The 25,596-nt window shown below is 68.2% G+C and overlaps 3 protein-coding genes across 4 annotated transcripts; 1 reads left to right on the plus strand and 2 right to left on the minus strand.

Annotated features, from left to right (window-relative positions):
* The first annotated feature begins 2,366 nt into the window (after positions 1-2,366).
* HDGFL2 (HDGF like 2) lies at positions 2,367-13,042 on the plus strand. Of its 2 annotated transcripts, XM_068661511.1 has the most exons (16): positions 2,367-2,514; positions 4,467-4,543; positions 4,636-4,774; positions 6,512-6,691; positions 7,065-7,181; positions 7,349-7,420; positions 7,680-7,827; positions 8,023-8,098; positions 8,196-8,481; positions 9,174-9,268; positions 9,818-9,888; positions 10,261-10,331; positions 10,712-10,813; positions 10,912-11,125; positions 11,734-11,863; positions 12,075-13,042. In XM_068661511.1, the coding sequence occupies exons 1-16, from the start codon at positions 2,443-2,445 to the stop codon at positions 12,151-12,153; spliced, it is 1,929 nt and encodes a 642-aa protein (XP_068517612.1). In that variant the 5' UTR covers positions 2,367-2,442; the 3' UTR covers positions 12,154-13,042. The 2 variants fall into 2 exon arrangements, with proteins under 2 accessions (XP_068517612.1, XP_068517613.1); XM_068661512.1 differs by lacking the exons at positions 4,467-4,543; positions 4,636-4,774 and having other exon boundaries at positions 2,370-2,514.
* A 2,698-nt stretch (positions 13,043-15,740) lies between these two features.
* LOC137844764 (uncharacterized) lies at positions 15,741-22,489 on the minus strand. Its single transcript, XM_068661297.1, has 16 exons — positions 22,390-22,489; positions 21,719-21,777; positions 21,434-21,629; positions 21,245-21,327; positions 20,913-21,144; positions 20,162-20,355; positions 19,984-20,088; positions 19,435-19,901; positions 18,328-18,552; positions 18,028-18,085; positions 17,641-17,836; positions 17,452-17,534; positions 17,064-17,361; positions 16,723-16,913; positions 16,505-16,627; positions 15,741-16,423 (listed from the first exon to the last, which is right to left on the minus strand). Exons 2-16 carry the CDS (start codon positions 21,764-21,766, stop codon positions 16,079-16,081), a joined length of 2,844 nt encoding a protein of 947 aa, XP_068517398.1. The 5' UTR covers positions 21,767-21,777; positions 22,390-22,489; the 3' UTR covers positions 15,741-16,078.
* A 1,106-nt stretch (positions 22,490-23,595) lies between these two features.
* LRG1 (leucine rich alpha-2-glycoprotein 1) lies at positions 23,596-25,519 on the minus strand. Its single transcript, XM_068661383.1, has 3 exons — positions 25,476-25,519; positions 25,023-25,190; positions 23,596-24,878 (listed from the first exon to the last, which is right to left on the minus strand). Exons 1-3 carry the CDS (start codon positions 25,502-25,504, stop codon positions 23,858-23,860), a joined length of 1,218 nt encoding a protein of 405 aa, XP_068517484.1. The 5' UTR covers positions 25,505-25,519; the 3' UTR covers positions 23,596-23,857.
* Positions 25,520-25,596: the final 77 nt, after the last annotated feature.

Here is a 25,596-nt window from a genome sequence, read left to right on the forward strand (position 1 = left end):
CCAGCTGGCGGCTTGCGCTGAGGGAGGCCTCGCGCTGCTGCTGCCTCCGTCCTGCTGCCAGATGGGAATCTTGAGACAAAAATGAATAAAATAAAGGAATTTAAAAATATATATATTTTATAATAAAACTTTAGGTGTGGCCCTGTGCCTCCAGCAGGAGCTCGGCAGGCCTCATGCCAGGCCAAGCGGCTGGGGGCACCCAGCACAACCCCACAGCTCCATCCTCCCCTGACACCTGCATTAAATGTCTGGGAGACACTTTTTTTTTTTCAGTGAAACCCCCTAAAATCAGTTCAAAACCAGGCAAAGGACTGAAAATCGTGTGAGAACAGCACAGACAGGAGGCTGGGGGCCGGCTCCACGAGGTTATTCCCACACGGAGCCGGGCCGCAGCGGTGCCATTTTCCCCCCGGGGCCATCCGGGACCGGCCCCGTGGTGTCCCCGTGGTGTCCCCACCACATCCCCAGGCCCCTGGGGACACCTCAGAAACACAGAGCCCCAGGAGCCAGTTTTGTGGCTTCCCTTCCACCCAGCCCTGCCTAATTTTCCCCTCGCCAACAAAGCCACCACACACGCCCCGGGTGCCGCGGGCGAGCGCCCGGCCCGGGTTTGTTCTCGTTTTGCCTCTCCCCAGAGGTGTGACGGCCATAAAATCATTCCTACAGCACTTTGGGGTTGTTGGCCGGCACCTCGGGCTGCCACGGCCTCGCACCCGGCCGCTCGCTGCCGTTTCGCCGCCGTTTGTGCCTTCGAAGCCGGCAGGTGAGCTTTTTTTCGGTGACTTCAGGGATAAAACGGGGATGAAAAAATGGGGCTAAACCAGTGTGAGCTTCCAGATGGATTCTTTATATCGTTTCACTCCAAATTAGTAAAATTTATTAATTTATTATTATTTTTTAACTTAAATAAGGATGTAAACAGGTCTAATTCCGCTGCACAATTCCCACTTCTTCCCCCTATAACCACCCCTTCCCCCTATAACCCCCCCTTTCCCATGCCCCAGGCAGAAATCCCGTTGGCTCTGCTGTTTTTTGGGGTCCCTTGCAGCTGTCCCCAGTTTCTGGTGACACCGGGATGCCCCTGCTGCTTTTTGGGGAGCTGTGGGGATTTCATCTCACCGGACACAGCCTGCCCCAGCCCCCCCCCCCAGCCCTGACTATTGCAGGGGGGCTCGGGCTCTTTGGGCTGCGCCCCTGCCCCCAGCCAGACGGCTGCTTTTTACCCTTTTTACCCCAAAAAAGCAGCTGCTGGGCTCACCCCTGCTCCCCAGCACGATGCCCGGGGCTCCCATTAGGGTCTGGTGGCTCCCTGTGGGGCATCCCCACCCCCGGACACCCCCGGGGCCGGTGCCCCTCCGGTGTCCCCGCAGCCCCCTGCCCTTACCCTGGTTTGTTCAGCCCCGGCCCCAGCCCCAGAGCTCACCACGGGTCCCAGGACCCCCAGGGACCCTCCCAGACCCCCCCACGAGACCCTCCTGGAACCCCCTGGACCCTCTTGGGACTGTCCCGAGAACCCCCGGACCCTCTTGGACCCCCCCGGGACCCTCTCGGACCTCCCCGCGTACCCTCCTGGACCCTCCTGGGACCCCCGAGATCTCCCTGGGACCTCCCCGGTTCCCCTCGGGACCTCCCCGGGACCCCCCCCTGGACCCCCGAGACCTTCCCGGACCCCCCCGGGACCCCCCGAGACCTTCCCGGACCCCCCCGGATTCCCCGGGACCCTCTTGGACTCCTCCTGGACCCTCCTGGGACCCCTGAGACACCCCCGGGACCCTCTCGAACCCCTCCAGGACCCCCCGGGACCCCCTAAACCCTCCCGGGACCCTCCTAGACCCCCTGGACCCCCCCCGGGACCCTCCTGGGACCCCCCGAGACTCCCCCAGGACCCCCTAAACTCTCCTGGGCCCCTCCCGGGCCGCCCCCGGGCCCCCCCAAGACCCCCCTGGGACCCGCCTGGACCCCCTAGACCCCCTGGGACCCCCCCGGAACCCCCTGGACCCCCCAGGGACCCTCCTAGACCCCCCCAGACTTCTCCTGGGACCCCTGAGACCCACCCTGGACCCCTCCCGGGACCCCTCCCGGGACCCCTCCCGGGACCCCTCCCGGAGCCCCCCCCTCCTGCCCCCTCCTGCCCCCTCCCCGCCCCCTCCCCTCTCCCCCTCCCCTTTGGCCCCGCCCCCTCCCCATCCCGCTGAGCGGCCCGGCCCAATCCCATCCTCCCGCCGTGCCCTCTCCTCCCTCCCATTGGCCGACACCCTTGATCGGCACCTCCTCCCACCAATAGCCTCCTCAGCTCCGGGAGGGGCGGGACATCCTGCGGGCCGGGCCGGGCCGTCTCCGCCCCCCCCCCCCCCCGCTGCCCGGTGCTGCCCCGCGGCCTGGGCCTGGGCCTCCGCCGCCTCCCCCCCCCCTCAGCCCCGCGGCCGCCCCCCCGCCCCCGCCATGCCGCACAGCTTCAAACCCGGGGACCTGGTGTTCGCCAAGATGAAGGGCTACCCGCACTGGCCCGCCCGGGTGAGCCCCGGGGGAACCGAGCCGCTGAGGGGACGGCGGGAGGAGGGGGGGGGGGGAGGAGGAGGCGGGCCCGGGACCGAGTCCCGCGCACCGGGAGGGGGGGGAATAAGGGGGGGGGTAACGGGAACGCACAGGGATGGGGCTGCGGGCACTGGGCCTGCATTGGGTGGGGGGCTCGGTGCTGGCACCGGGATGGGGCTCGGTACCGGGCAGGCAGCGGGGTGGGGGACCGGTACCGGGCAGGGAGAGGGGGGGGGTCCGGTACCGGCACCGGGATGGGGGCTGCTGCCTGTGCTTAAACCGGGATGGGGGACACGGTACCGGCACCAGCACCGGGACAGGGCCCGGTACCAGCCCCACACCGGGTGATGCTCTGGTACCTGCACCGGGGGGGTGTCCCGGTACTGGCACCGGGATGGGGCCTGGTACTGGGCAGACACCAGGGTGGGGGACCCGGTACCGGTACCAGCACCTGGATGGGGCCCGGTACCTGCAGTTGTACCGGGACAGGGGACCTGGTACTGGACCCACACCGGGTGATGCTCAGGTCCTGGTACCTGCACCGGAGGGGGTGTTCTGGTACCAGCACCGAGCTGGGGGATGCTACCTGCACTGGTACCGGGACAGGGGACCCGGTACCAGCACCTGGACAGGGCCCAGTACCCGTCCTTGCACTGGGACTGGGGGCACGGTCTGGTACCGGAGCCGCACCGGGATGGGGGGTCTGGTCCCAGCACCCGCACTGGGGTGGGGGGCCCGGTACCAGACAGGCACTGGGGCGGGGGACCCGGTACCGGTACCAGCACCAGGATGGGGCCTGGTACCTGCAGTTGTACTGGGACGGGGGACCTAGTACCGGACCCGCAGTGGGTGATGCTCTGCTCCTGGCACCGGGAGGGGGTCCGGTCCCAGTCCCTGCTCGGGGCCTTCCCCCAGGCCAGGCAGCCCGCTTCCAGCACACCCCCAGCACGGCCCCGCTCCGGGGCTGGGGCTGAGCTGCCCTGGAATAACGGGGTCCTGCACTCACAGCGGGGCAGGAGCCGGCTCCCGGGCCGCACGCTGCTGCTGTCCCCGGTGGGACCGGTCCCGGAGCAGAACCGGGGCTGGAGGCCACACCGGGACCTGTGCTGGCACTGGGAGCAGGGCCCCGTGGTGCTGCCCATATAACGGGGGCATCCCGCACTGCTGTGGGGTCGCGTGGGGCTGGGGCTCCAGTGAGGAGCGGGGCAACACTTTGGGACCCCCCGGTTGCGAACGGGGGGCAGCAGGAGGAGGAACGGGGACGCAGCCGGTTCGGGGGCTGTGAGCTGTGGAGGTGCGGGGTCGGGGGCAGCCGGTGCCGTTTGTGGGGTGCGGACGGGGGCAGGCGGCCCGGTGGCAGCACCGTGCGGTGGCACCGGAGGAGGAGCCGCGGACGGAGCGGTCGGGGTGAGAGGCACCTCGCGGCTCGGGGGGCTCCCGGTGGGCAGCCGGGGGCCAGGCGGGGTCGTCCGCCGTGCGGGATCGGGGCCGGGGGCCGGAGACATCGCCGCTTGACCCGTGAGACCCGGGATGATGCCGTCGTGGCCGGCCTGGCACCGGGGGGGTCACCGAACACCGAAAGGATTCGGCCCTGCCAGGAGGGCGCTGGCGTTGCCGGCTTCCAGGGGCCTCTCTCCTGCTTTTAGCCGGCTCCTTTTTGGGGAGGCTCCTCCCGAAGACTTCTCCCCGGCCCGCGGGGACAGCCCCGAGAGCCTCCCGCCGCTGCCCCGGACCACGCCGAGCCGACCGACGGGCACCGGAGCCGGCGCGGCGCGTGGGAAGAAGACACCGGGGGGGGGCCCCCCCCTCGCCTCCCCGCCGTGCGTGCCGGAGTCCCGCCGCCACCGCCAGCCAGGGCTACCGGGCGCCTCGCAGAGGACGTGCTCCAGCCGCTCTCTCTCACCACCCTCCCGCTTTGGGTTTCCTTTCAGATCGATGACATCGCGGACGGCGCCGTGAAACCCCCGCCGAACAAGTACCCCATCTTCTTCTTCGGCACTCACGAGACGTAAGCGCTGCCTCGCGCCCCCCCACCCCAAGCTCTGGGCCGCGCCCCCGCTGCCTCCGCTCTGGGCTCACCTCTGCTTTGTTTCTCTCCAGCGCCTTCTTGGGCCCCAAAGACCTGTTCCCCTATGAAAAGTATAAGGACAAATATGGGAAAACAAACAAGAGAAAAGGCTTCAACGAGGGATTGTGGGAAATCCAGAACAACCCTCACGCCAGTTACAGTGCCCCTCCGGTGAGTGCGGGCCTCGCGTGGCGGGGGGGCAGCGAGGACGTGGGCTGCGAGCACCTCCTGCTCTCCTCCTCTCTCTGCTTCTCCCCGCTGTGGTGTCTCCGCGCTTCCGCCTCGCGCAGCAGCTTTCTCAGGGTTGCAAAGCCTTCCCTTTCCTCTGCCCTCTCCCTTTCGGTGCAAGACTCGGCCCCGCTCGCCCTCCGAGAGGTAGGCACCTCTGTCCCCGGCTCCCAGGCGGAACGGGGAGCGCGCTGGGCGTGCCTCGCCCCGAACCCACCCAAAGAGGATTTTTGCCGTGCCGCGCTGAGCACGGAGGCTCGCAGGGCCCGGGGCAAACCCCTCTCTTCAACCGTCTCTCAGGTCCTGAGCCAAAAGCCCACCGACGGCTCCTCCAGCGGGCACCAGGGCTGGCTGGGAGGCAGCTCTTCGCTGTCGGTTGTTGGCGTGCGAGGGGCCTTTCGTGACCATAATTGTGTGATGCAATTTATTGTATAGCGATCTCCAGAGGAGGCGGCCAAAGCAGCTTCATAGGCAGTTGGGCTGAAGAGGCAGAGGCAGAGGAAGGTTTTTAAGGTGAGCTACGAAGACCGGCTGCTCTGGAGGTAGGCAGGCTCAGGTGTGCTGCTGCCGGCGCAGGAGAGAGGTTGTGGTTTGTAGGAGCGCCGGGAGATGCTCGGACCCGGCGCCGCCGAGGTGAGGCCGCGGAGGTGCCTGAAAAACCCGGGAGCGACTTCGCCTCTCCGCGGCGGTGGGCGGGAGGCTGGTGGTGGTGAGGGAGGCGGCAGCCACGTCCGGAGACTGCTCAGCACCACCACGAACTCCCGGCGGGGTTGAGGAACCCACTCCTGAGGGGCTTGTTGGGAGCGGGGGGAGCGCCCGAGGCTACGCCAGAGATCCCAGCGAGGCTGCGGGTTCACCGACTGCGCCTGGAGGAGCAGAAGAGGTTGAAGGAGAGGCTTGACTTCGAGATCTGAGTGCAAGGAGGTGCCAGGAGGCCAAAATGAGGAGAGCCTTTCCAGCGGGAAGGCTCCGGTGCTGGAAGAACCCCCGCGCAGCTAGGGACGGTCGCTCCTGCTGCGCGTGAAGAACGAAACACCGAGAAGAAGACGGGAGCTCAGGTGTGAGGAACCTCACGAAGGGCTGATGAGAAGCTGGGACACCTCCCCTGCACAGAGGGACGGAGCAGGACGGAAGAGATCCCAGCTGGGCCAGAGCAGTGGCTCGAATCGAGGGCCGGCAGCCCAGGAGGAGGGCGGCCGCTCGCTGATTCCGGAGGAGAGGCCGAGCCCAGCCGCCGGCAGGGCAGGCAGAGGAAGGCTGGGATGCGCTCACCCCTCGGGGGCCGTCCAGCCTGGGCTTTTCTGAGGGTCTGTGGCAGGGCACGAGGCTGCCGGGGAGGGGAGCGAGGGCGCGGTAGGCGCAGGCTGAGCTGGGGACCCGCGGGAAGGTGGCTGTGGTGGTCTCGGGGTGGCGCGGAAGGGGCTTCGGGAAGGGGGTGCAGGGGAATCAGCAGCGGGTCAGCCGAGCGCCCTCCTTGAAGGGCCGGGAAGGTCTCTGGAGGGTGCTGGCTCCTCTCGGGGGGCCTCGGCAGGAGGGGTCTCTGCTCTGTGCTCCTCTGTGTGCGTGCTCCTCTCTGCTCAGTGCTGCTCTCTGTTGCTTGTCGCCCCTGCTCGCCCCTTCTCTCCTGCCTGCCGCGGGCCTACGGGGGCAATAACGCTTTGTCGTCTCCGCTGTCTTTAGCCCGCGAGCTCCTCGGACAGCGACGTTCCCGAGAACGACCCCATGGGGGGGAGCGACGCGGGGGACGACGAGGACGACCCCGCCATGGCCGCCGTCACTGCAGAGAAAATGGAAAGCGACGAGGACTCGGATCGGGGCAGTGACCACAGCGGGCTGAAGCGAAAATCGTTGGCGATGAAAGTGAGTGAGGGGCTGGGGAGCAGGGCCAGGAGGAGGCTGGGACGTGGGTGGTGGGCCCCCCACCGAGCTGCCCCCCTTCCTCCAAAAGAAAGGAAGCATCTTGAATGCGTGGAGGGGGGAAGAAACCACCTTGCTCCAAGGGGAAAGTTGGGTTAGTGCAGGTTTGGGGTCTCTGAGGTGCTGGGACAGCCACGTCCTGGAGCAGTTTGCAGAGAGGCCAGAGCTGCACGGCTCTTCTGAGTGTATCTGGCTGTTTTTTTTGGGTTCCCCTGGTGGGGGAGAGTTGGGCAAGCCCTTCTCAGCCAGGGTTTGCTTTCTGCTGTGGGTGGAGAGCGGGTGGGCTTCTCTCACTGTGTCGCTTCTTGGACGTCAGATGCCGGTGGCAAAACGGCCTCGGAAATCTTCCAGCGACCTGGATCAGGGCAGCCCCTCCCTGACAGAAGAGGAGAACTCAGAAACGTCCTCGGAGTCGGAAAAAAACAGTGACCAGGTGAGGAGGTTTGGGGCTGCGTCTGCCTGGAGGCTGGCAGGGTGCTGCAGGAAGGGCTGTGGGAAGAGCGTCACCATCTGCGGGGACAGTGGCACCGAGGCAGGAGGAGCAGCCTGGCTTCACCACCGTGAGACCGTTCCCTATTTAATCTCTGTGTTTTCCTCCAGGATTTCACTCCCGAGAAGAAGCCAGTGGCCAGGGCTCCCCGGAGGATGCCTGCAGGGGGCAGGAAGAAGAAGGTAAACGTCCCCGTGCAGTGGCTTGGCCCGAGGGTTGCTGCTTTAGGCTCCTCTGCTCACCCCTGGGGGCGAGGGAGCTGGCTGCTGGCAGCCCCTGGAGGGAGGCTGGGTCAGGGTGGGCTCTGCTGCGGGCTGGTGGGGGTCCAGAGCTAGAAGAGAGCTTGCCTGTGTCTCAGTGACCCGTCTGGGTGCCGTGCCGCTGTGTTTGGGGCAGCAGCTGCTCCCGTTCCCCGCATCCAACCCCGCTTTGTGCCTGCAGAAAGTGGCGTCCGGCTCCGATTCGGATTCCAAAGCGGACTCGGACTCGGAGATGGGAAACGCAACCGTGGACATGACCAAGTCGGACTCCAACTCCGACTCGGACTCCGACGTGTCTGTGAAAAAGCCTCAGCGGGGCAGGAAGCCAGGTAGGAGATGCCAGGTAACACCCAGGAGACTTCACCTGCCACAAGCGGGCCACTGCCGGCTCCCTCGGGAGGCTGGAGGGCGCATGGGATGGGTGCTCCTGGAGCTCTGGTGTCCGCTTCTGCGCTGAACAGCGTCCAGGCGTTTCCAGAACACCTCCAAGGGCTCCTGCTCACCCTCCTCCCGTTGCCTTGCAGCTGAGAAGCCCCCTCCCAAGCCCCGTGGCAGGAAGCCGAAGCCCGAGCGCGTCCCCACCAGCTCCAGCAGTGACAGGTGAGGCTGGGGCGCCATCCCCTGGGGCTGGGGGGCTGGGGGGGTCGCCGGCCTCCCCTCCCACACGAGGGGTCTGAGCGTGCCCTGTCCTCGGCAGTGACAGCGACAGCGACGTGGACCGCATCAGCGAGTGGAAGAGACGGGACGAGGAGCGGCGGCGGGAGCTGGAAGAGAAGAGGAAGAGGGAACAGGAGGAAGAGATCCGTCGGCTGCGGGAGCAGGAGAAGGAGGAGAAGGAGAAGAGGAAGGAGAAAGCGGAGAAGGGCGAGGAGGCGCACTCGGACAGCGACAGCAGCGCGGACGACGAAGTAGCCAAAAAGGGCAGGAAAGGCCGGGCCAAGGCTCCGTCCTCCTCAGACTCCGACCTGGAGATGGAGAAGGAGGTGAGTGCAGCGCTGGGAGGGGCTGGGGGGGCTGGTGGCAGGCAGCAGCAGCCCGTCCTCTCCCTGCCACATCAGCAGGAGCCTCCAGGAGCTCCGGGACCTGCTGTCCTGGCCTTCTTTTACCCTGGGGAGCACAGGGAAGGGCTGTGTGCCACGGGGAGCTGTGCGCTGGCCCAAGAGGCCCCGTCCAGTTCACATCCCTGTGATGCTCTCTCCCCACAGTCACTGCATTTGCCCTGCTGTCCTCTGCAGAGGCAGGGGAAGGGCCGCCAGGGCTCGGCTGCAGCGCTGAGGAGGGCTGCAGAGGGCTCGTGGCCAGGGGCAGGGTCTCCCTTTCAGCCTGCTGCCTGCTCCTCTGCACAGAGCAGGGCCGGGAGAGCAGCACAAAGACCTGAGCTCTGCGGGGAAGCGTGGCTCTGGCGGGCTGGGTGGGCTCTCCTCACCCCCGTGCTGTGACCCAGCTCCTTTTTTACCCTGTGCTGGGACAGCCCTGTGCCCAGAGCAGTTGGGCTGCTCGCAGCAGCCTTGCAGCAGCGCTGCCGTGGGCGCTGGCTGCTGGCACTGCTGGATCCTGCCCCGATGGGGCCGAGAGGACGGGAGCAGGAGCAGGCCGTGGTGCTGCCTCCCTCCCTCCCGCAGCGGGGTGGGCTCTGCCGCAAGCTGCTCTCGCCTGCATTGTTCTCTCCTTGAAGGTAAAGAAGCCGGCGAAGAAGCAGCCCTCGGAGTTGTCAAGGAAACCGAATCAGAAGGAGAAGAGGGGCCGAGCAGAGGAGAAACCGCGGAACAAGTCAGCATCTCCCCTCCTCTGCTCCTCTGGGGCCAGGGCTGCTCCTCGGCTGCTGCCCCAGCCCTGCTGCGGACCCTCGGGGTGGGGATGGGGTCCTGGTGGAGCTGGCTGTGCCAGCAGCACCCCCGGAGGGCTTCCTCCTCTCCTCCTCTCCTTTCTGGAGCTGAAGGGGCCGACGGAGGTGTCTGGGGAGGGGGGAGAACCAGGCTGAGCATCCCTGCTGCTCTCCGACACACGGGGGAAGATCCTGGGGGCATCCCGGGCCACCTCAGCTTTGGGCTCTGCCTTTCTGCAGTCCCGGGGAGCTGGGGCATGGGGGAGCTGCTGTCTCAGAGCTCCCGGCCGTGTGAGCTGGGAGATGTGTGTGGGAGATGTGAGTGAGAGCGTGGGTGGAGCGCGGCCGGGTTCTGCTGCCTGCCTGGCACTGCTGGGCAGTGGGGGACGCGCTGGGCCCTGCTGTCACCTCTCTGGCTAGCCCAGCAGCACGCAGGTGGTTTTACCTGCGGGCATCCCCTGCCTGATTGCACCTCGGTCCTTTTCCTCCCGCAGACCTCTGAAGGTGGAACGAGGCCGCAAGAAGTCGGAGCTGATCCCCGAAAGGAGAATGGAGAAGAAAAAGGGTGAGGGGGCGGGGGCTGTGAGGGCAGGTCAGCAGAAAACAGAGATAGAAGGGAGCTGGGGCTGCTTCCCCCGTCCCGGGGAAGGATCTTTCCAGCTGGGATCACTTCTGGTTGGGCCCTGCCAGTGCTGCTGTGATCCCTGCACCATGTTGGGAAGTATTTACGGGGTGTGTAGGGACAGCTTCCCTGCAGGCATCCCTTTCCCGTTGGGGCACACCCCAACCTGTCCTCTTCAGAGCAACCCCTGGGGCTGCTTTCAGCCTTGGAGACACGAGAGGAAACCAAACCCGTTTTGGGGGGAGAGCTTCTGGGCTCCAGGCCGTTGGGTGCTCCCCCCCTGATGCCCCGGCCTGTCTCTTTTCGCTGCTCCAGAGCCCACCGTGGAAGAGAAGCTTCAGAAACTTCACAGCGAGATCAAGTTTGCCCTGAAGGTGGACAACCCGGTGAGTGCCTGGCTGTGTTTTCAGCCACCACGGGGACCTCGCCCAGCTGCTGGAGGCTGCTGGTGCTGGGCTGGGAGCTGTGAGCTGTGAGGGGACCGTGCTCACGGTGGTGCCAGTCCCTGGTGCCCACTGGGAGCTGGCAGAGGAGCTTCTGCCCTTCTCTGCCACCCATTCCTGTCCCCGTGCTGGGCTGTGGGCGTCCTCTCACCTGAGCTGGGGCTGGCAGGCTGCAGCGCTGGGTTTCTCCCTGGAGACAGGACCCAGAGCTTTGCCAACCCCCCCGGAGGCGGCTGGCAGACAGAATCCCTCAGTTTTCCCCCTGCTGCTCGTGCAGGGCCGGGTGTAACCCACGGTTTCTAACCTCGGTGCCCTCCTTGCAGGACATCAAGCGCTGCCTGAACGCCCTGGAGGAGCTGGGCACGCTCCAGGTCACCTCTCACATCCTGCAGAAGCACACGGACGTAGTGGCCACTCTGAAAAAGGTACGAGGGGGGCTGATCGCCGGGTGGAGGGAGGGGGGTGACACCCTTGGCTTGCCATGAAGGGTGCCAGCACCTCCTCCCCCCCGCGGCTGTCGCAGATCCGTCGCTACAAAGCCAACAAAGAAGTGATGGAGAAAGCTGCCGAAGTTTACACCCGGTTGAAGTCGCGCGTCCTGGGACCAAAGATGGAGGCGATCCAGAAAGCCAACAAAGCCGGTCCGGAGAAGGACAAGGGGGACGTGGACAAAAGCCAGGAGAAGCTGGCGGGAGGGGAGACGCGGAATGAGAAGGGGGAAGAGGAGACAAACGCCGGTAACGCACCCTGCCCCTCTCTCAGGGCATTTCCCAGCTCTGTCCGGGCGTGTAGCAACCTCGGGGCAGAGGCCGTGGGGCTGCCTGCAGAAGGGGCAATTTCACCCCCAGCTTCCCTGGTGGAGCGTGTCTGAGCTTGGGGACTGCGTGTTGAGGCGGGGCGCTGCGGGCTGAATATCAAACGCTGGCGGCAGTGAGAGCAGAGGGCAAGCTTGGAGCCCACGCCCTGACTCGGGGTGGCTGCGGGGCAGATTTTGGGCCAGGTCGGCTCCTCGCTGCCAGCTCGAGCCCTGCTCCCGGGCACCAGGGGGATGGAGGAATGTGGAGCCGCCCTTGGCTGCTGGCTCAGGCTCTTGCGCAGGCAGCTGGTGACTGGGATCTTCCATCCCCGCCTGGGGACAGCCCCGTAATGCTGCAAGAGCCTTCCTGGAGGAGCTGGTGGGGAAAATCCACGCTGCTGTCAGCCTCTGGGCATGGGGAATGGAGGCTTTGGGGCCCTTCTGGTGGCTGTCAGCCCCGGGTAAAGGGACAGCCTGCCTGTGGGTTGGGGTGAACGAGGCTTCAGCCACCGCCATGTCCAGGTATCCGAGCCTCTCTCTTCCCTGCAGACCTCTCGGCTCCTGTGAATGGTGAATCCTTATCCCAAAAAGCAGAGGGCACAGAGGAGAAGGAGCGAGACAAAAGCCAAGGGCCGGGAGCCGGCGAGCTGGAGGCGTCTGCCGAGGAGACCCACAACAAGTGAGCACGGGGGGGGCTCGGCAGCTCCTCAGCACCCACCACGCCTCCACCCTCAGCTCCTCAGCAAGCTGGGCTCTTGCTCACCACCTCTTGGGGGGATGCCAGAGCTTGTAGGGCTTCTCCTGAATTGGGGAAGAGCCTGGGTTGGGGGAGGGAGGGATGCTGTGGGCACGGGGAGGCTCTTGCTGAGGTGCCTGTGCTCTGCCCGCAGCGTGCAGGATTATCCCAACGCCGAGCGCGAGAGGGCTCGCGGGGAGTCAGAGTCTGTGGACGACGCGGAGGAGAGCTGAGGAAGCGGGGCCCGCCTGAGGGAGGATGCAGAGGGGGCCGTGCTGCCTGACGGGAAGGGAGAGCGGCCTCCCCCTCGCCCATCTTTGAGTTACTTCACTAAGTCACACAGTAGCTGATGTCCTAGGTCTTGTCCTGTGCCCCCGACCCTGTGAAAGCACCGACCGCAGGGGCAGACTGTGCTGTTTGTCTGTATTTGTCCCCTCTTTTTTTTTTTTTTTTTTTTTCCTCCCCTTCCACCTAATTTCTTGTGATTTCGACCGCCATGAAATGAATATAAAGGGTTTTTTAATGAAAAACACGAGGAGCCCTAGTGTCTATTTCTTCAGGCATCGCTGACTGTGACTAGGGGAGGGCAGGAGCATCCCTCTTCCCTTTGCCCCCTTCCCGGGGCACTGACTGGAATAATCCCCCGGGGGGGCCCTCTTCCCTCGGGCCAGGAGCCAGGACGGGCACCCACGGGTGGCCCCGTGTCTGTCGGGGGACACCTGGACCCCCGAGGGGTGAGGGCAGGGTCTGGCTGTGCTCCCAGGGCTGCTCCAGGCTCCTTTCTTCTCGATTTTCCTGTGCCCTGGCTGGGAGCAGCCGTGTCCCAGCAGTCGGGGACCCTCTCCCTGCTGCTTGGAGCCCCTTTCCCTGTCCCTCGGGCTGGGTGCAGCTGCTTGGAGCCCGGTCCCTCTGCTCCCACCGAGGCTGCAGGGCCGGGCACCAGCCTTTGGGGAAAAACAAAGTGAAATTGTGTATTCTCTCCTCTCTGAGCTGGGGGACTCGAGCGGGGCAGCGTCCTGCCTCGTGCTGGGCAGCGTCTCCTTTGTCTGTCTGTCTCTCCGCTCTTTTGCAAGGATCTGGAGCTTTTGTACATGTAAAATAAAGATGTTCCCAGCTCAACCAGCTGCCGCGTCCTCGTGTCCTCTTTGTGCAAGGATCGGGTGCCCGCACGGGCTGGGTTGCCCCGCTCCTGCTCGGAGGCTGCTGTTGCTGTAACCCTGCCCTTGGGGAGCCCGGGTTCTTTTCCAGGCTTGATTTCATGCTCCAACCCTTCATAAACAGAACCCAAATAAACCCTGTGTCCCTCTTGCCCAATTTTCGGGAAGCGAGAGGCGGAGGGAGGAGGGATGGGGTGGGAGGGGATGGGCACTGCTGCCCGCTGCGGGGCCAATTCAGCTCTGTCCTTAGGGCCCGGATGGCCGGGGAAGGGGGACAGGGACCTGCCCCCGTGCCTCAGGAGAGGCTGGACGAGCCACGCAGCACCCAGCAAGGGCCTCACCCAGCTGCTGGGTGGCTTCAAGCCAGCTGCAAGCCCCCCACACCCCATTCAGCACCTCGGGGGCAGCGCTGGCCCAAAGCAGTCCCCAGCCCACACCACCTCGGAGCCCTGGACAGGAGCAGGACCCACGGGGAAGGACTCAATGACACGAGACACGAGCGTGGCAGCGAACAGAGCCGTGTTGATGGAGGACACGGGGCGGGGGGGGAGATATTCAGGCTGGAATTATTCCCGTGCAGGGGCCGCGGGTGCCCCCTCACCCTGCCAGGACTCCTGCGGGTGCCGGAGGAGGAATTCCACCAACGCCTCCAGCACCTCCCAGGCCTGGGCCACCCACCTGCGGCCCCGGGTGGTCACCGCCTCCTCCAGCTCCCTCAGGGAGCCGGCCAGCACGAAGGCCCGGTGCAGCTTGCCCAAATTGTCCTGGGCCTGCTGGGCCCCCTCCTGCAGCGGGGCCGGCAGCCAGGAGGCCTGGGCCAGGAGCCACCCGAATTCATCCCGCAGCCACAGCGCCAGCTCCTGGCCCTCGTCGAGCTCCTGGCATTGCTCGCACCCTACAGGCACCGGGGGGGTCCCCAACACCCCCCCAGCCTGGCTGCAGGCAGGGTTGGGGCTGGGATTTTCCTGCTCCGGGCTCCTTTGTCCCCATCGCTGCTCCTGGCCCTGGTGGCATCGCTCCGCAGAGCCTCGCTGGGCGGCCACCGCCTGCGGGGGAAACGCCACCGTGACCGCGGGGACATGGGCATGGTGCTGGGGGGGGGGGATCCCTGTCCCCATCCCTGTCCCCTCCCGTCACCGCCAGCTCTCACCATGTCGAGGATGTGCTGGAGCCGGGTGAGGTGGTACCAGGCGTCCTCCTGCTGCCTCCGCAGCACCACGCAGGCACGGGGGGAGCGGAGACCACCGAGCCCCCGACCCTCAGCCACGGCCACCCCTGGCCCTGCTGCAGCCCGGTCTGCAGGGTGAGGGGGGGGGGGCACAGAGGGGGGAGAGCTGGAGGCTGCGGTGCCACAGGGACACCCCCAGCCCCCAGCGGTGTCCTGGGGGGGGGTCTTACCTGCGGGCAGGTGGCGGTGCAGCCACTCCTGGGTCGCGCCCAGCGCCCGCTCGGCGCTGTGCTGGAGGAGCTGCCCGGCCCTGGCACCCAGCAGGGCTCGGAGGCCGGTGGCTATGGCCAAGCAGATGCCCACGACGGCGTCCTCGGGGTCCGGCGTCCCCCCCAGCTCCGTGGGACTCATCGGGGCAGAGCCTGCAGCAGCCTGGGGCACACAGGGGGGGGGTTCTGTGCTCAGCACCCCCCCCAGGGCACCGTCCCTCTCCAGGGACCCCCCCCTGCTGTGCCCACCCCTGGGGTACCTGCTGGGATGGCTGCGGGGTGGCTGCGTCCTGATCGCCCCAGGATGCTCTGCCTGTAACGGGGGGGGCACACGGGGGTGCTGACACCCTGAGTGCCCCCCCCAGAGCCCCAGTGCTGCCCCGTGGCCCCGCTGTACTCACGCCAAGCCGTGCCCGGGGGGCGGATGGGGGGGCCCACGGTGGGGTGCGCGTTGGCCTCGCCGCCGGTGTCCTCTGGGGTGCCGGTGGGGCGCAGGGGGCCACGGGCCCTGATGAAGCTGGGCGGCCAGGGGGGCTCCTGGCCCTCGTTGAGCTGCTCCGGGAAAGGGGCTGACACCCGCGGGGGGGGCGCTGGGGCCCAGCTCAGCCTCTGCCCCCGGCCCCAGCCCCCCCTTTGCTGCTCCTCCTGCTCCAGGCCCGCACCCAGGGGTGGCTCCTTGGGGTCACTGCTGGGCTGGGCGCTGTCCCTGCCTGGGGGGGGGGCAGAGCAGGGTGCCACTCAGTGCCTGGGATGTGCTTTGCCCCCATGGGGGTCACCAGACCCCTCCCCGTGACCCAGGACCCCCTCATCCCCCCGTGCCAGAGCCCCCCTCCCAGACATTTCTGTGCCCCCCCCAGCTGCTGCCCCCCGCTCCTGGGGACAACACCAGGGGACAGCAGCAGCACGGGAGGGGCTGGGGCCACGTCCCAGCACAGCGGGGTCCTCAGGAGGTGGCAGGGGGGGTCTCCGCTCCTCTCTGGCAGCCCCTTACCCACCCTCAGCCATGGGCTCTGCTCAGCCGTGGTGGTGGGCTCAGGATGGGGCTCAGCACCAGGACCCCCCCCAGTGCCCCCAGTAGAAGCCCCAAGCCCTGTGAGGTCACAGGGCTCCGTCACCTCTGCCCCATTCCAGCAGCTCCATCGCTCCCCCTCCAAAGCCTCAGAGGGGGCAGCGGACCCAGAATTGTCCCCCCCCAGCCCCAGGTCCCACAAGAAGGCTCAGACCAGTGCAAAACTCCGAGTTTATTGCTTCAGCAGCTGCCCCGACCCCCGGGGGCTCCCCCCTGCTATGGGGCAGAGGGAAGAGCAGGGGCTGGAGGGCACCGAGAATTACAGGGGGGGGGCACAGAGGTGGCAAACGAGGGGCAGGGGCTGCTGTAGGCACTTGGGGACGCCGAGGCACTTGGCTGGCACCTTCCTGCTATAGGGGAAGGGGGCGCGGAGCCGTGCTGGGGGGGGGTCCTGCACCCGGTGCAGGCAGGAGGAGGAGGATGAGGAGTTACTGGGGGTAGGCGAGGGGGGAGCTCCAGCGCTGATATCGCTCTTATCACCCCCCCAGGAGGCCGCTACTGCCCCTGGAGGCCCAGCAGGTGCTGGGTGGAGGGGGTGAAGGGCCCCACCAGCCAGGACAGGGGCGTGTTGTGGGCCACGTGCTCCACCAGCTCGTCCATCAGCTCGCGGGCTTTGGCGGCGTGGGCGCGAGCCTTGGCCAGGACGCTGCCGGTCACCTCCTGGAGGGACGTGGCGGAGGCCAGGCTGGCCCGCAGCTCCTCCACGTTGTGGCGAACCTGCCCGGCCGTGTCCTGGATGCCGGCGGGGAGGCCCTGAAGGCTGGACACCAGGGGCTGGCAGGCGCTCTGCAGCTGCTGGGTCAGGCCCTGCACCATGGCCAGGGCCCCCGATTCCACCCCCTGTGGGGGGATGAGGAGAGGTGAGGGGTGGGCGCACACACGGAGCTCCCCAAAAAGGGGATCCCCTAGTCCTCGACCCACCTCAGGGGGAACCAGGTCCTTGCCCCCGCCCGGCTGCTTCTTGCTCCACTCCAGCCACAGCTGCTGCAGCTTCTCCTGCCCCCCCTGCAGCTTCTGGTCCATGCCCTGCTTCAGCTGCTCCACCTGACGGGGGGCAGAGCGGGGTGAGGGGGGGGGCTCGTCCCAGCCCCAGCCCCACGGGGAAGGGGGTGACGATCTAGGGAGGGGGGGGGTCCTACCAGGTCGAGGGTGCGCTGGAGCTGGGCCAGGACGTCCTGGCTGCTGTGGCGGGCGCTTTGCAGCTTGCCCAGGGAGTGCTGCAGGGCCCGGTGCCGCAGCTTGGCCGAGAGCGAGCCCAGGCGCACGAAGTAGCTCTGCTGCTGCTTCTGCTGCTCCGGCTCGAAGCCCTCCACGGCCGTGGCCAGCTTGGCTGGGGGAGAAAATCCCATGAGGTGACCCCCCCACATCACCACCGCCCCCCACTCAGAGACCACCCCATGGGGAATCGACCCACAGTGCCTCCAAGGGGGGGGTCCCCATCCCGCCCCGCATCTCCGGGGGGTTGCGTTTGGGTCCTTACCCAGCTCCTCATCTGTCATGGGCAGGTAGTGGTCCACCAGCTCCTCCGACTTCTCCAGCACGGAGCCCACCCCGCTGACCACCATCTGGCCCATGGCCGAGCCCATGACGGTGCTGACGCCGCTGCTCACCGCCGATTTGGTCAGCTCCACGCTGCCCTGCACGGCCCCCTTGGTCATGTCCATCACCCCCGTCACCCGGCTGCTCACCGCGTCCTTGGCCCCCGCCACGGTGCTGGTCAGGACATCCTTGGCCCCCGTCACGGTGGATGTCACCAGCTGCTTGGTGTCCGAGATGAGCTGGGAGAAGAGGGGGGGGAGGAAGAGCCCTGAGTTTTGCAGGACCAGGGCAGACCCCGAGCACCCGTGTGCCCCCCCCCCCCCCGGTACCTTCTCCGTGGGCTGCTGCAGGATGGGCAGCTTCTCCTCCAGCTTATCCAGCCCCTTGCAGGCGTACTCGTTGGCAGTGGAAACTGGGGACCCAAAACCAGCCTTTTTAACCCCAGTTCCTCACCGGGGACGATTTCCCGAGCACCCCCATCCCGTTTGGGGGTGCTGCCCCCCCCCAGCCCCACTCACTCTGCGGCTCCAGCTTGGTGAGGAGGGGCTGGGCCCCGCTGACCGCTGCTGCCGTCAGGGTCTTCACCCCCTTTTCGGCCACGTCGCAGACGGAGCGCACGTAGGGGTGGCTCTCCTTGGTGGAGGCGTAGGCGGTGGACACCATCCCGTAGGCAGAGCTCACCAGGGGCAGGCTGGCCACCCGCGTCCCGATGCTCTGGGTATGGGAAAAGGGATGGGGGGGGCATGCCAGAGCCCCAAATCTCCTCGGGGATAAGGCAGGGGGCAACGTGTGCAGCCCCCAGGGGGAGCGTTGGGGTGTCCCCCTCCCCATAGGGGGATAACCCCGAGTGGTGACAGGTCACAAGGGGACACCGGACCCCCCCAGCACCCCCCTGCCCCACTGACCTGCTGCTCCTCAGCCTTGGGCTGCGCCGTCCCGGGCTCGCTGGAGGCCATGGTGGGGCTGGGGGGGGGGGAAAGCATCAGAGGGGGCTGAGCGGGGGGGGGCAGCACCCCTAAACAGGACAGGGGGGTGCTGGCGACCCCACAACGAGGGGACCCCAAGCTCAGGACCCTGCAGCCCCTCAACCCAGAGTCAGACCGGCCAGGACAGGGGGGTCCCGGTCCCCACAACCGGACTCCGGACACCCCCGGAGCTCCTACGCAGGAAGGGGGGGTGGGGGTCGGTCCCGGTGTCCCCCCCACCCTCGGTCCGGGAGCACGGCAGCGCCGGGATGGGGGCTGCAAGGAAGGTCCCGGTCCCGGTCCCGGTCCCGGTCCCGGTCCCGGTCCCGGTCCCGGTCCCGGTCCCGGTCCCGGTCCCGGTCCCGGTCCCGGTCCCGGTCCCGGTCCCGGTCCCGGTCCCGGTCCCGGTCCCGGTCCCGGTCCCGGTCCCGTTTCGCACTCACCGTTCCGGTGCCGTGCTCGGTGCTGGGCGCAGTGCCCGGCCCCCGCCCCGCTTTTATAGCCCCGGGCCCGCCCCGTGCGCATGTGACCGGGACCCGCCCCATCGGGGCCGGACCGGGGACAACGATCGCCGGCCCCGGAACCCCCCCCCCAGGCACGGAGCTGCCCCCCCCCGGCCGGGATTCCCCCGATATTGGGGTCCCGGGGTCCCCCCCAGCACGGCCCGGTGGGTGCCGAGTGGTCCCAGTGGGTGCTGGGACTGGTCCCAGTGGGTGCTCAGGATCGGTCCCAGTGGGTGCTGGTGGGTCCCGGTGCCCCCCCCCCCCGGTGTCCCCCCCAAATTCCCAGCGCAGGGGGTGCCCCGGGCCCAGCCCCGCCATGGGGCCGTGATGGGGTTGGAGCGGTGGCGGCGATAACGGGGCCGAAGTTCAGTGCCACACGGCCGCGGGTCACAGTCCAGCAGCACCCAGCTGCCACTCCCGGCCCCCCCCCAGCACCCAACACGAAGCCCCCCCCGCAGGGCCACCCCCAACCCCCCAGGGACCCCCCCATCGCACGTCCCACCCCGCAGCAGCTCACGCCGCTGGCTGTGAGTAACGCTTAGAGAATCCGGGCTTGGTTTTCCTCTTTAACTTCCATTTTTAACTTTTTTTGGTTTCACTTTTTGGTTTTCCTCTTTTTTCCCCTTTTTAACAGGCTCTGAGGCTGCTGAATCCCGACGCTGCCGGGCTCGGGGACACTGCAGGGAGCTGCAGCCCCCACGGTGTCCGGGCAGGGCTGGGCGCACACCCCATCCTCCCCGTGCCACCGTCCCCTGCCCCCCCAAAGAGTCCCAAGTGGCATCAGGGATCCCACGCCGGGCCACCGAGTCCATCCTGCCGCTTGCCCCCCCAGCAGGGGCAGATTTACAGCTGAAAGTGGGCCCCTTCCCTGGCTGGGAGGGGGGGTTGTCGGGAGGCTCTGTGCCCACTGCACGACTGCGCCCGGTGCCCCCCGCCGCCCACGGTCACGCAGCCGTTCCACTTGGCCATCTCCACGGGGCTGTCCTCCGGGTACTCCACCAGGGCGGGGGCGAACGGCCCCACCAGCCAGGGCAGGGGCGCGTGCTGCCCCACATACTCGATGAATTCATCGATGCTCAGCTGCGCCCGCGTCACCGTCTGGCGGCTCTGCGCCAGCACCATGTCCGACAGGTCGTGGAAGGAGCGGGCGCGTGCCAGCGAGGCGTGCACCCCCTCCACGCCGTGCCGCACGTGCCCGGCCGTGTCCTGCACGCTGCTCGGCAGCCCCCGGGCGCTGGCGGCCAGGCGGGCGCAGGCGGCGCGCAATTGTTGCAGGAGCCCCCGCAGCATGGCCAGCGTCCGCGCCTCCACCTGCAAGGCAGCGAGCGGGCAGCCCCTGGGGGGTTGCCCAAACCCCTCGGCACGGCCACCCCCCAAAAAAAATAATAAATACCTGGCTGTCCTCCATGGGCACGCCGTCCTGCCGGCTCCACTCGAGCCACATGCGGTGCAGGTGCTGCCGGGCGCCGTGCAGGGACCCGTCCATGCCCTGCTCAATCTGGGGGAAGGGAAAGCAGTGGGAGCGCACCGGGGGGGCACGCACGGGGCCACGGGGATGACCGTGGGCTTACCAGCTCGATGACATGGTGGAGCTGGGTCAGGGCGTGCTGCGCGCTGTGCCGGGCCCGTTGCAGCTCGCCCAGCGAGCGGTGCAGGGCTCGGTGCCGCAGCTTGGCCGAGAGCGAGCCCACGCGCACGAAGCAGCTCTGCCACCGCCTCTGCTGCTCCAGCGAGGCCGCCGTGGTGCCGTCCGCCACCGGGGCTGCTGTGGGGTGAGTGGGTGAGAGCCACCCCAAATGAGAATCACCCCAAATGAGAGCCACCCCACCAGGATGTCCCCGTGCCGGGCATGGAGCATCCCACTGGCGGTGCCGGGATGTTCCCTGAGCTCTGCGCCCCAGCACAGGGGCAAACCCGGCTGCTTGCCCCCTGGGTCATGCAGAGGTGTCCCCACAACCCTCCCGGTCACCTCTGCAGTGACACAGGGCCAGCTCTGCCCACTGCTGCCCCGTGCCGAGCTATAAATACCCGGGGCGGGTGGGCTGGCGGCACAGGGCTATATTTGCTTTCTGCTTTCCAGGTGAGAGTTCACCCACCGCCGCGCCGCGTTCCCCAGCTCCGGGTGGCCACGGAGCAGCCACACGGGGACTGTCCCCTGCGCCCTGGTGTCCCCGTAGGGCTCAGCACCACCCCGGGGTGCGAGTGGTGGTGGTGAGAGGCACTGGGTGCTGCTGAGCCCTGGGGATGGGGCGCAGTCCCGGAGGGATGGCACCCCAAAAAGAGGGCGAGATGTTTTTTGGGCACGGCGTGCCCAGCACTCACCCGGCTCCTCGTCCGTCCTGGGCAGGTAGTGCTCCACCAGCTCCTCCGACTTCTCCAGCACCGTGTCCGCCCCCGTCGCCAGCAGCTGCCCCACGCGGGACCCCGCCACGGTGCTGATGCCGGTGCTCAGCGCCCGCCGGGTCCTCTCCACGCTGCCCTGCACGGCCCCGCAGGCCAGGCCCACCGCCCCGCTCACGGTGGATGACACCAGCTCCCTGGTCCCTGCGACCACCTGGGGGGGGGGGAAATTGAAAGGGGGGGGCTTGTCCCAGCAGCAGGCCCAGGGCTCAATCCCGGTGCCCCCCAAATTTGGGGGGGGGGCAAAATGTTACCATCTCCGTGGGCTGCTGCAGGATGGGCAGCTTCTCCTCCAGCTTATCCAGCCCCTTGCAGGCGTACTCGTTGGCAGTGGAAACTGGGGACCCAAAACCAGCCTTTTTAACCCCAGTTCCTTGCTGGGGACGATTTCCCGAGCACCCCCATCCCGTTTGGGGGTGCTGCCCCCCTCCAGCCCCACTCACTCTGCGGCTCCAGCTTGGTGAGGAGGGGCTGGGCCCCGCTGACCGCCGCTGCCGTCAGGGTCTTCACCCCCTTTTCGGCCACGGCGCAGACGGAGCGCACGTAGGGGTGGCTCTCCTTGGTGGAGGCGTAGGCGGTGGACACGGCGCCGCGGGCAGAGCTCACCAGGGCCAGGTTGGCCACCCGGCTCACCACGCTCTGCCATGGGACACGGGGACCGTGAGCTTGAGGGTGGGGGGGGGCAAAGTGATGCCCCCCCGGCCCCCCTCGGCCCTCAGCATCCCTACCTGCGCCTCCCGCTCGGTCTCCGCCGGTGCCATGGTTTCGGCTGACATGGCAGCAGGGGCTGTGCAGGGGACAGAGATGGGTTTGGGGGGGCCACGAGCTGCCCCCCACCAGCTCGTGGGGGCACCCGGAGGCCCCCGAGCCACTCGTGGGGGAGGTTTTGGGGTGAGGAAGGGGTTTTGGGGCCGGGGCCGACCTCCCACCACTGGGGTCCCCCCATGGGGCTGGGGAGGATTTGGCCGTGGTTGGGGCCGGATCCGCTCGGTGCTGCCTTTTTGGGGGAGCCCCAGGGCAGCCCGCACCCCCCGGCACCCCCCAGCCGGACCTCTCGGTGTCCCTTGGGGTGACCCCGGGGCTGCGTCCCATGGGGGGGGGGGGGGACGCACATGGTGCTGCCCCTGCCCTGCTGCCCCTGCGCACCCTGGGGGCGCGTCCTTGGGGTCCCCATGGGAAGGTCCCTATGGGGGGGGGGGGCTGGGGGTCCCCTGGGGGTCCCCTGGGAGCGTGGGGGGGGGTCCCGGAGTCCCCGGGGGCTGGGGGCGGCTCCCTGGGGATGGGTCCTTGGGGGTCCCCGGGGGTCCCTGGGGGCAGGCAGGGCTCGCCCCCCCCCCCCCCCCGTAACGCCCCCTCCGCCCTCCGTCCCCTCCAACGCCCCCCGCGGGTCAGCACTTACGGGGGAGGGGCTGTCGCGATCCCCGGTCGCGATCGCGATCCCCGGTCGCGATCCCCCCCCCCGCTCCCCGCCCAGCGCCGGATTCATAGTGAAGGCGGGGGCCAATGGGCGGAGGGGAGGGCCAAGGCTCAGCCAATTGGGAGGGGGGGGCGGGACCTGGGGGGGGCGCCACGTGGGGCCGGGGGGGGGCCGCATCGTGCCCGGGGCTGTCCCCGTGCCCCCTGGCCCCATGGCAGGCGGCCCCCACCCCTCTGACCCCATAGGGAGTGACCCCGTGCCAAGTGTCCCCCACCCGTGCGACCCCATAGTTGGTGACCCCATGCCCGGTGTCCCCATGCCCGGTGTCCCCCACCCCTGTGACCCCATAGGGAGTGACCCCATGCCCCGTGTCCCCATGCCCGGTGTCCCCCACCCCTGTGACCCCATAGCAGGTGACCCCGCACCAAATGTCCCCACGCCCGGTGTCCCCGTGCCAAGCATCACCCTCCCACGCCTGGTGTCCCCATGCCAGGTGTCCCCTATCCGTGTGACCCCCTAGCGGGTGACCCTGTGCCACGTGTCCCCGTGCCAGGTGTCCCCGTGCCAAGATTCCCCATGCCAGGTGTCCCCATACCACGTCTCCTTGCCGTGCGCCCACATGCCAAGTGTCCCCTTGCCGTGTGTCCCCATAGCAGGTGACCCTGTACCAAGTGTCCCCATGCCATGTGTCCCCTTGCCAGGTGTCCCCTTGCCAGGTGTCCCCATGCCAAGCATCTCCATCCCAAAATTCCCCACGCCTGGTGTCCGCATCCCCAGTGTCCCCATGCCAGGTGTCCCCATACCATGTCCCCTTGCCGTGTGTCCCCATAGAGAGTGACCCCGTGCCATGTGCCCCATGCCAACTGTCCCCTTGCCAGGTGACCATCCCCATCCCAAAATTCCAACCTCCCCACGCCAGGTGTCCCCATACCCTGTGTCCCCTTGCACCAAGTGTCCCCGTGCCATCAGGGCCCCTCGGTGCCACCAGCAGCCCCTGCGGGTCCTTGGGCTCAGTGTCACACGGAGGTGGCACCGTGGTGGCACCTGGGGGGTGGTCCCGTGGGGACGGGGCTGGTCCGGATGGGGGTGGGCAGGGGACAGAGAGGGGCTGGGAAGGCACGGCCGTGGGACAGGCGCCTGGCACTGTGTGACCTGGGGACGCTGCAGGACACCGCAGAACAAAGAGCATTGTCTCGAGGTCACTGTTTAATGTCCTGGGGGACAGGATGGGGACAGGGACGTGGGACAGGTGGGACAGGGCTGGGGGCCATCGGGGTGGAGAAGGTGGGATGGGAACGGGGGGATTGGGCTCCCCCTGCCTCAGTTTCCCCAGGAGAACCCGGCTCGGCTGGGGACACAGCATCAGGGCAGGAGGGGACCCAGGAGGGGACCCAGGAGGGGACCCAAGAGGGGACCCAGGCGGGCACCTGGGCGACCCCAATCCCTTTACCTAGGGGTCGGGCAGGCTCTGCCCATCCTCCTCGGGCTGGCACCCCGCGTCCCCAGCCTGGCTCAGGGTGCCCACCTCCTGTCCCTGGCGGTGCGGGGGGCTGGCACAGAGGGTGCCACGGGCGGCCACGAGCTGCGGGGCCGCGCGCCGCAGGAGCTCCAGCAGCGGGCACTCGCAGGCCCAGGGGTTGCCCGAGATGTCGAGGGACAGCGGGGGGCCGGGGGGGCGCGGGGGCAGCTCCAGGGCCCGCAGCCGGTTGTGCGCCAGGTCGAGGACCTGGAGGTGGCTGAGGGGGGCAAAGAGGCCGGCGGGCAGCGCCCGCAGCTCGTTGCCCTGCAGGAAAAGCAGGCGCAGGGCGGGCACGGGCGCGAAGGCGTCGGGGGGCAGCGCGCGGAGCCGGTTCCCCTCCAGGTCGAGCCGCTCCAGCTCCCGCAGCCCAGCCAGCGAGCCCCCGTCCAGGCTCTCCAGGCGGTTGTGGGACAGGTCCAGGCTTTGCAGGGACACCAGCGGGTGGAAAACCTCCGCGGGCACCTCCGCCAGCGCGTTGGCCCCCACGTCGAGCCAGCGCAGGCGGGCGAGGTGCTGGAACCAGGAGGGCTGCAGCGCCCGCAGGCGGTTCCCCCGCAGCACCAGGTGCTGCAGGAGCTGGGAGCGCTGGAAGAGGCGGGCGGGCAGCTCGGGCAGCGCGTTGGCCGTCAGGTCGAGGACGCGCAGGGCGGGCACGGGCCACAGCAGCTCCTCGGGCAGGGAGGCCAGGAGGTTGGAGGCGAGGTGCAGCTCCTGCAGCTCCGGCAGCCCCGCCAGGGCGTCAGGAGCCAGGGTGGCCACGGCCGTGAACTCCACCGAGACGGCCAGCGTGGTGGGGGGCAGCCCCCCGGGGAAGGTGCGCAGGGTGGGCTCGGTGCAGACGAAGCGGGTGGCGTTGGGCTGCAGGGGGCACGGCGTGGAGGGGCTGCTCAGCACCAGCAGCAGCAGCGGCAGCAGGATCCAGCCCGGTGGCACCATGGTGCTGGTGCCGGAGCTGCGGGCAGGAGGCCGCCGTCAGCCGAGGGTTGTGCAAGCCCTGCAGCTCCCAGCCCCGCCACCGCCTCTCCAAATGTCCCCGTCCCCGTGTCCCCTGTCCCCAACCCCGCTCCTGGCCCCCCCCCCCCAGCCCTGTCCTCACCTCCTGCAGGGGTCGGCCGGGCTCCTCGGGGACTGAGGGTCCTGGTTCCTTCCTCCCCGTCCTCCCCGCTGGTGGTGGCCGTCACCGAGCTGGTTGGTGGCTCGTCCCCACGTGCCGCTCGGGAAATCGCCGCCTTCGCCGGCGCTGCCAGCTCGCACGGTGCCAGAACTGGGGGCAGGGGCAGGGTTCACAACCCCTCGTCCCCATCACCCCACAGCAGGGGGAGGGGGCACAGCATTGACCTCCTGCACACCACGGGGGGCTGGGGGCACGGTGGGGGCCCCCCCACGGGCTGTGGGTGTCCACAAGAGGGTGCGAGTGCGCGGAGATGGGGGTGGGTGCGCACGCTGGGAGAGGAGGCTTGGCACAACGGGATACACGCTCCCCCTGCCCCAAATCCCCCTCCAGCCCCAAATCCCCCCCAGCTGGCCCCATGCCCCCCATGGGACCCACCCATGGGACGTGGCCGTCCCCATTTCCATGCTGCCAGGATGTGGCCGGGCACCGGCAGCAGCCGCACTCCCCGGTGCAGGCAAATCCCCCGGGATGTGGGGAGCACCCAGCACCTCGACCT

Source organism: Anas acuta, chromosome 26 (genome assembly GCF_963932015.1).
Source record: "Anas acuta chromosome 26, bAnaAcu1.1, whole genome shotgun sequence".
NCBI lineage: Eukaryota > Metazoa > Chordata > Aves > Anseriformes > Anatidae > Anas > Anas acuta.

What these genes read in the sequence shown, in the direction of transcription:
- HDGFL2 (XM_068661511.1), top strand. Translation starts at nt 2,443, where the DNA reads ATGCCGCACAGCTTCAAACCCGGGGACCTGGTGTTCGCCAAGATGAAG. An exon ending in TTCTTCGGCACTCACGAGAC is followed by an intron (nt 4,544 to 4,635) that starts GTAAGCGCTGCC and finishes GTTTCTCTCCAG; the next exon opens with CGCCTTCTTGGGCCCCAAAG. An exon ending in TCAGCGGGGCAGGAAGCCAG is followed by an intron (nt 7,828 to 8,022) that starts GTAGGAGATGCC and finishes GTTGCCTTGCAG; the next exon opens with CTGAGAAGCCCCCTCCCAAG.
- LOC137844764 (XM_068661297.1), bottom strand. Translation starts at nt 21,766, where the DNA reads ATGTCAGCCGAAACCATGGCACCGGCGGAGACCGAGCGGGAGGCGCAG. An exon ending in CACCAAGCTGGAGCCGCAGA is followed by an intron (nt 17,535 to 17,640) that starts GTGAGTGGGGCT and finishes TTGGGTCCCCAG; the next exon opens with TTTCCACTGCCAACGAGTAC. An exon ending in TGCAGCAGCCCACGGAGAAG is followed by an intron (nt 17,362 to 17,451) that starts GTACCGGGGGGG and finishes CTCTTCTCCCAG; the next exon opens with CTCATCTCGGACACCAAGCA.
- LRG1 (XM_068661383.1), bottom strand. Translation starts at nt 25,504, where the DNA reads ATGGAAATGGGGACGGCCACGTCCCATGG. An exon ending in GGGACGGCCACGTCCCATGG is followed by an intron (nt 25,191 to 25,475) that starts GTGGGTCCCATG and finishes CCCTGCCCCCAG; the next exon opens with TTCTGGCACCGTGCGAGCTG. An exon ending in CCGGCCGACCCCTGCAGGAG is followed by an intron (nt 24,879 to 25,022) that starts GTGAGGACAGGG and finishes TCCTGCCCGCAG; the next exon opens with CTCCGGCACCAGCACCATGG.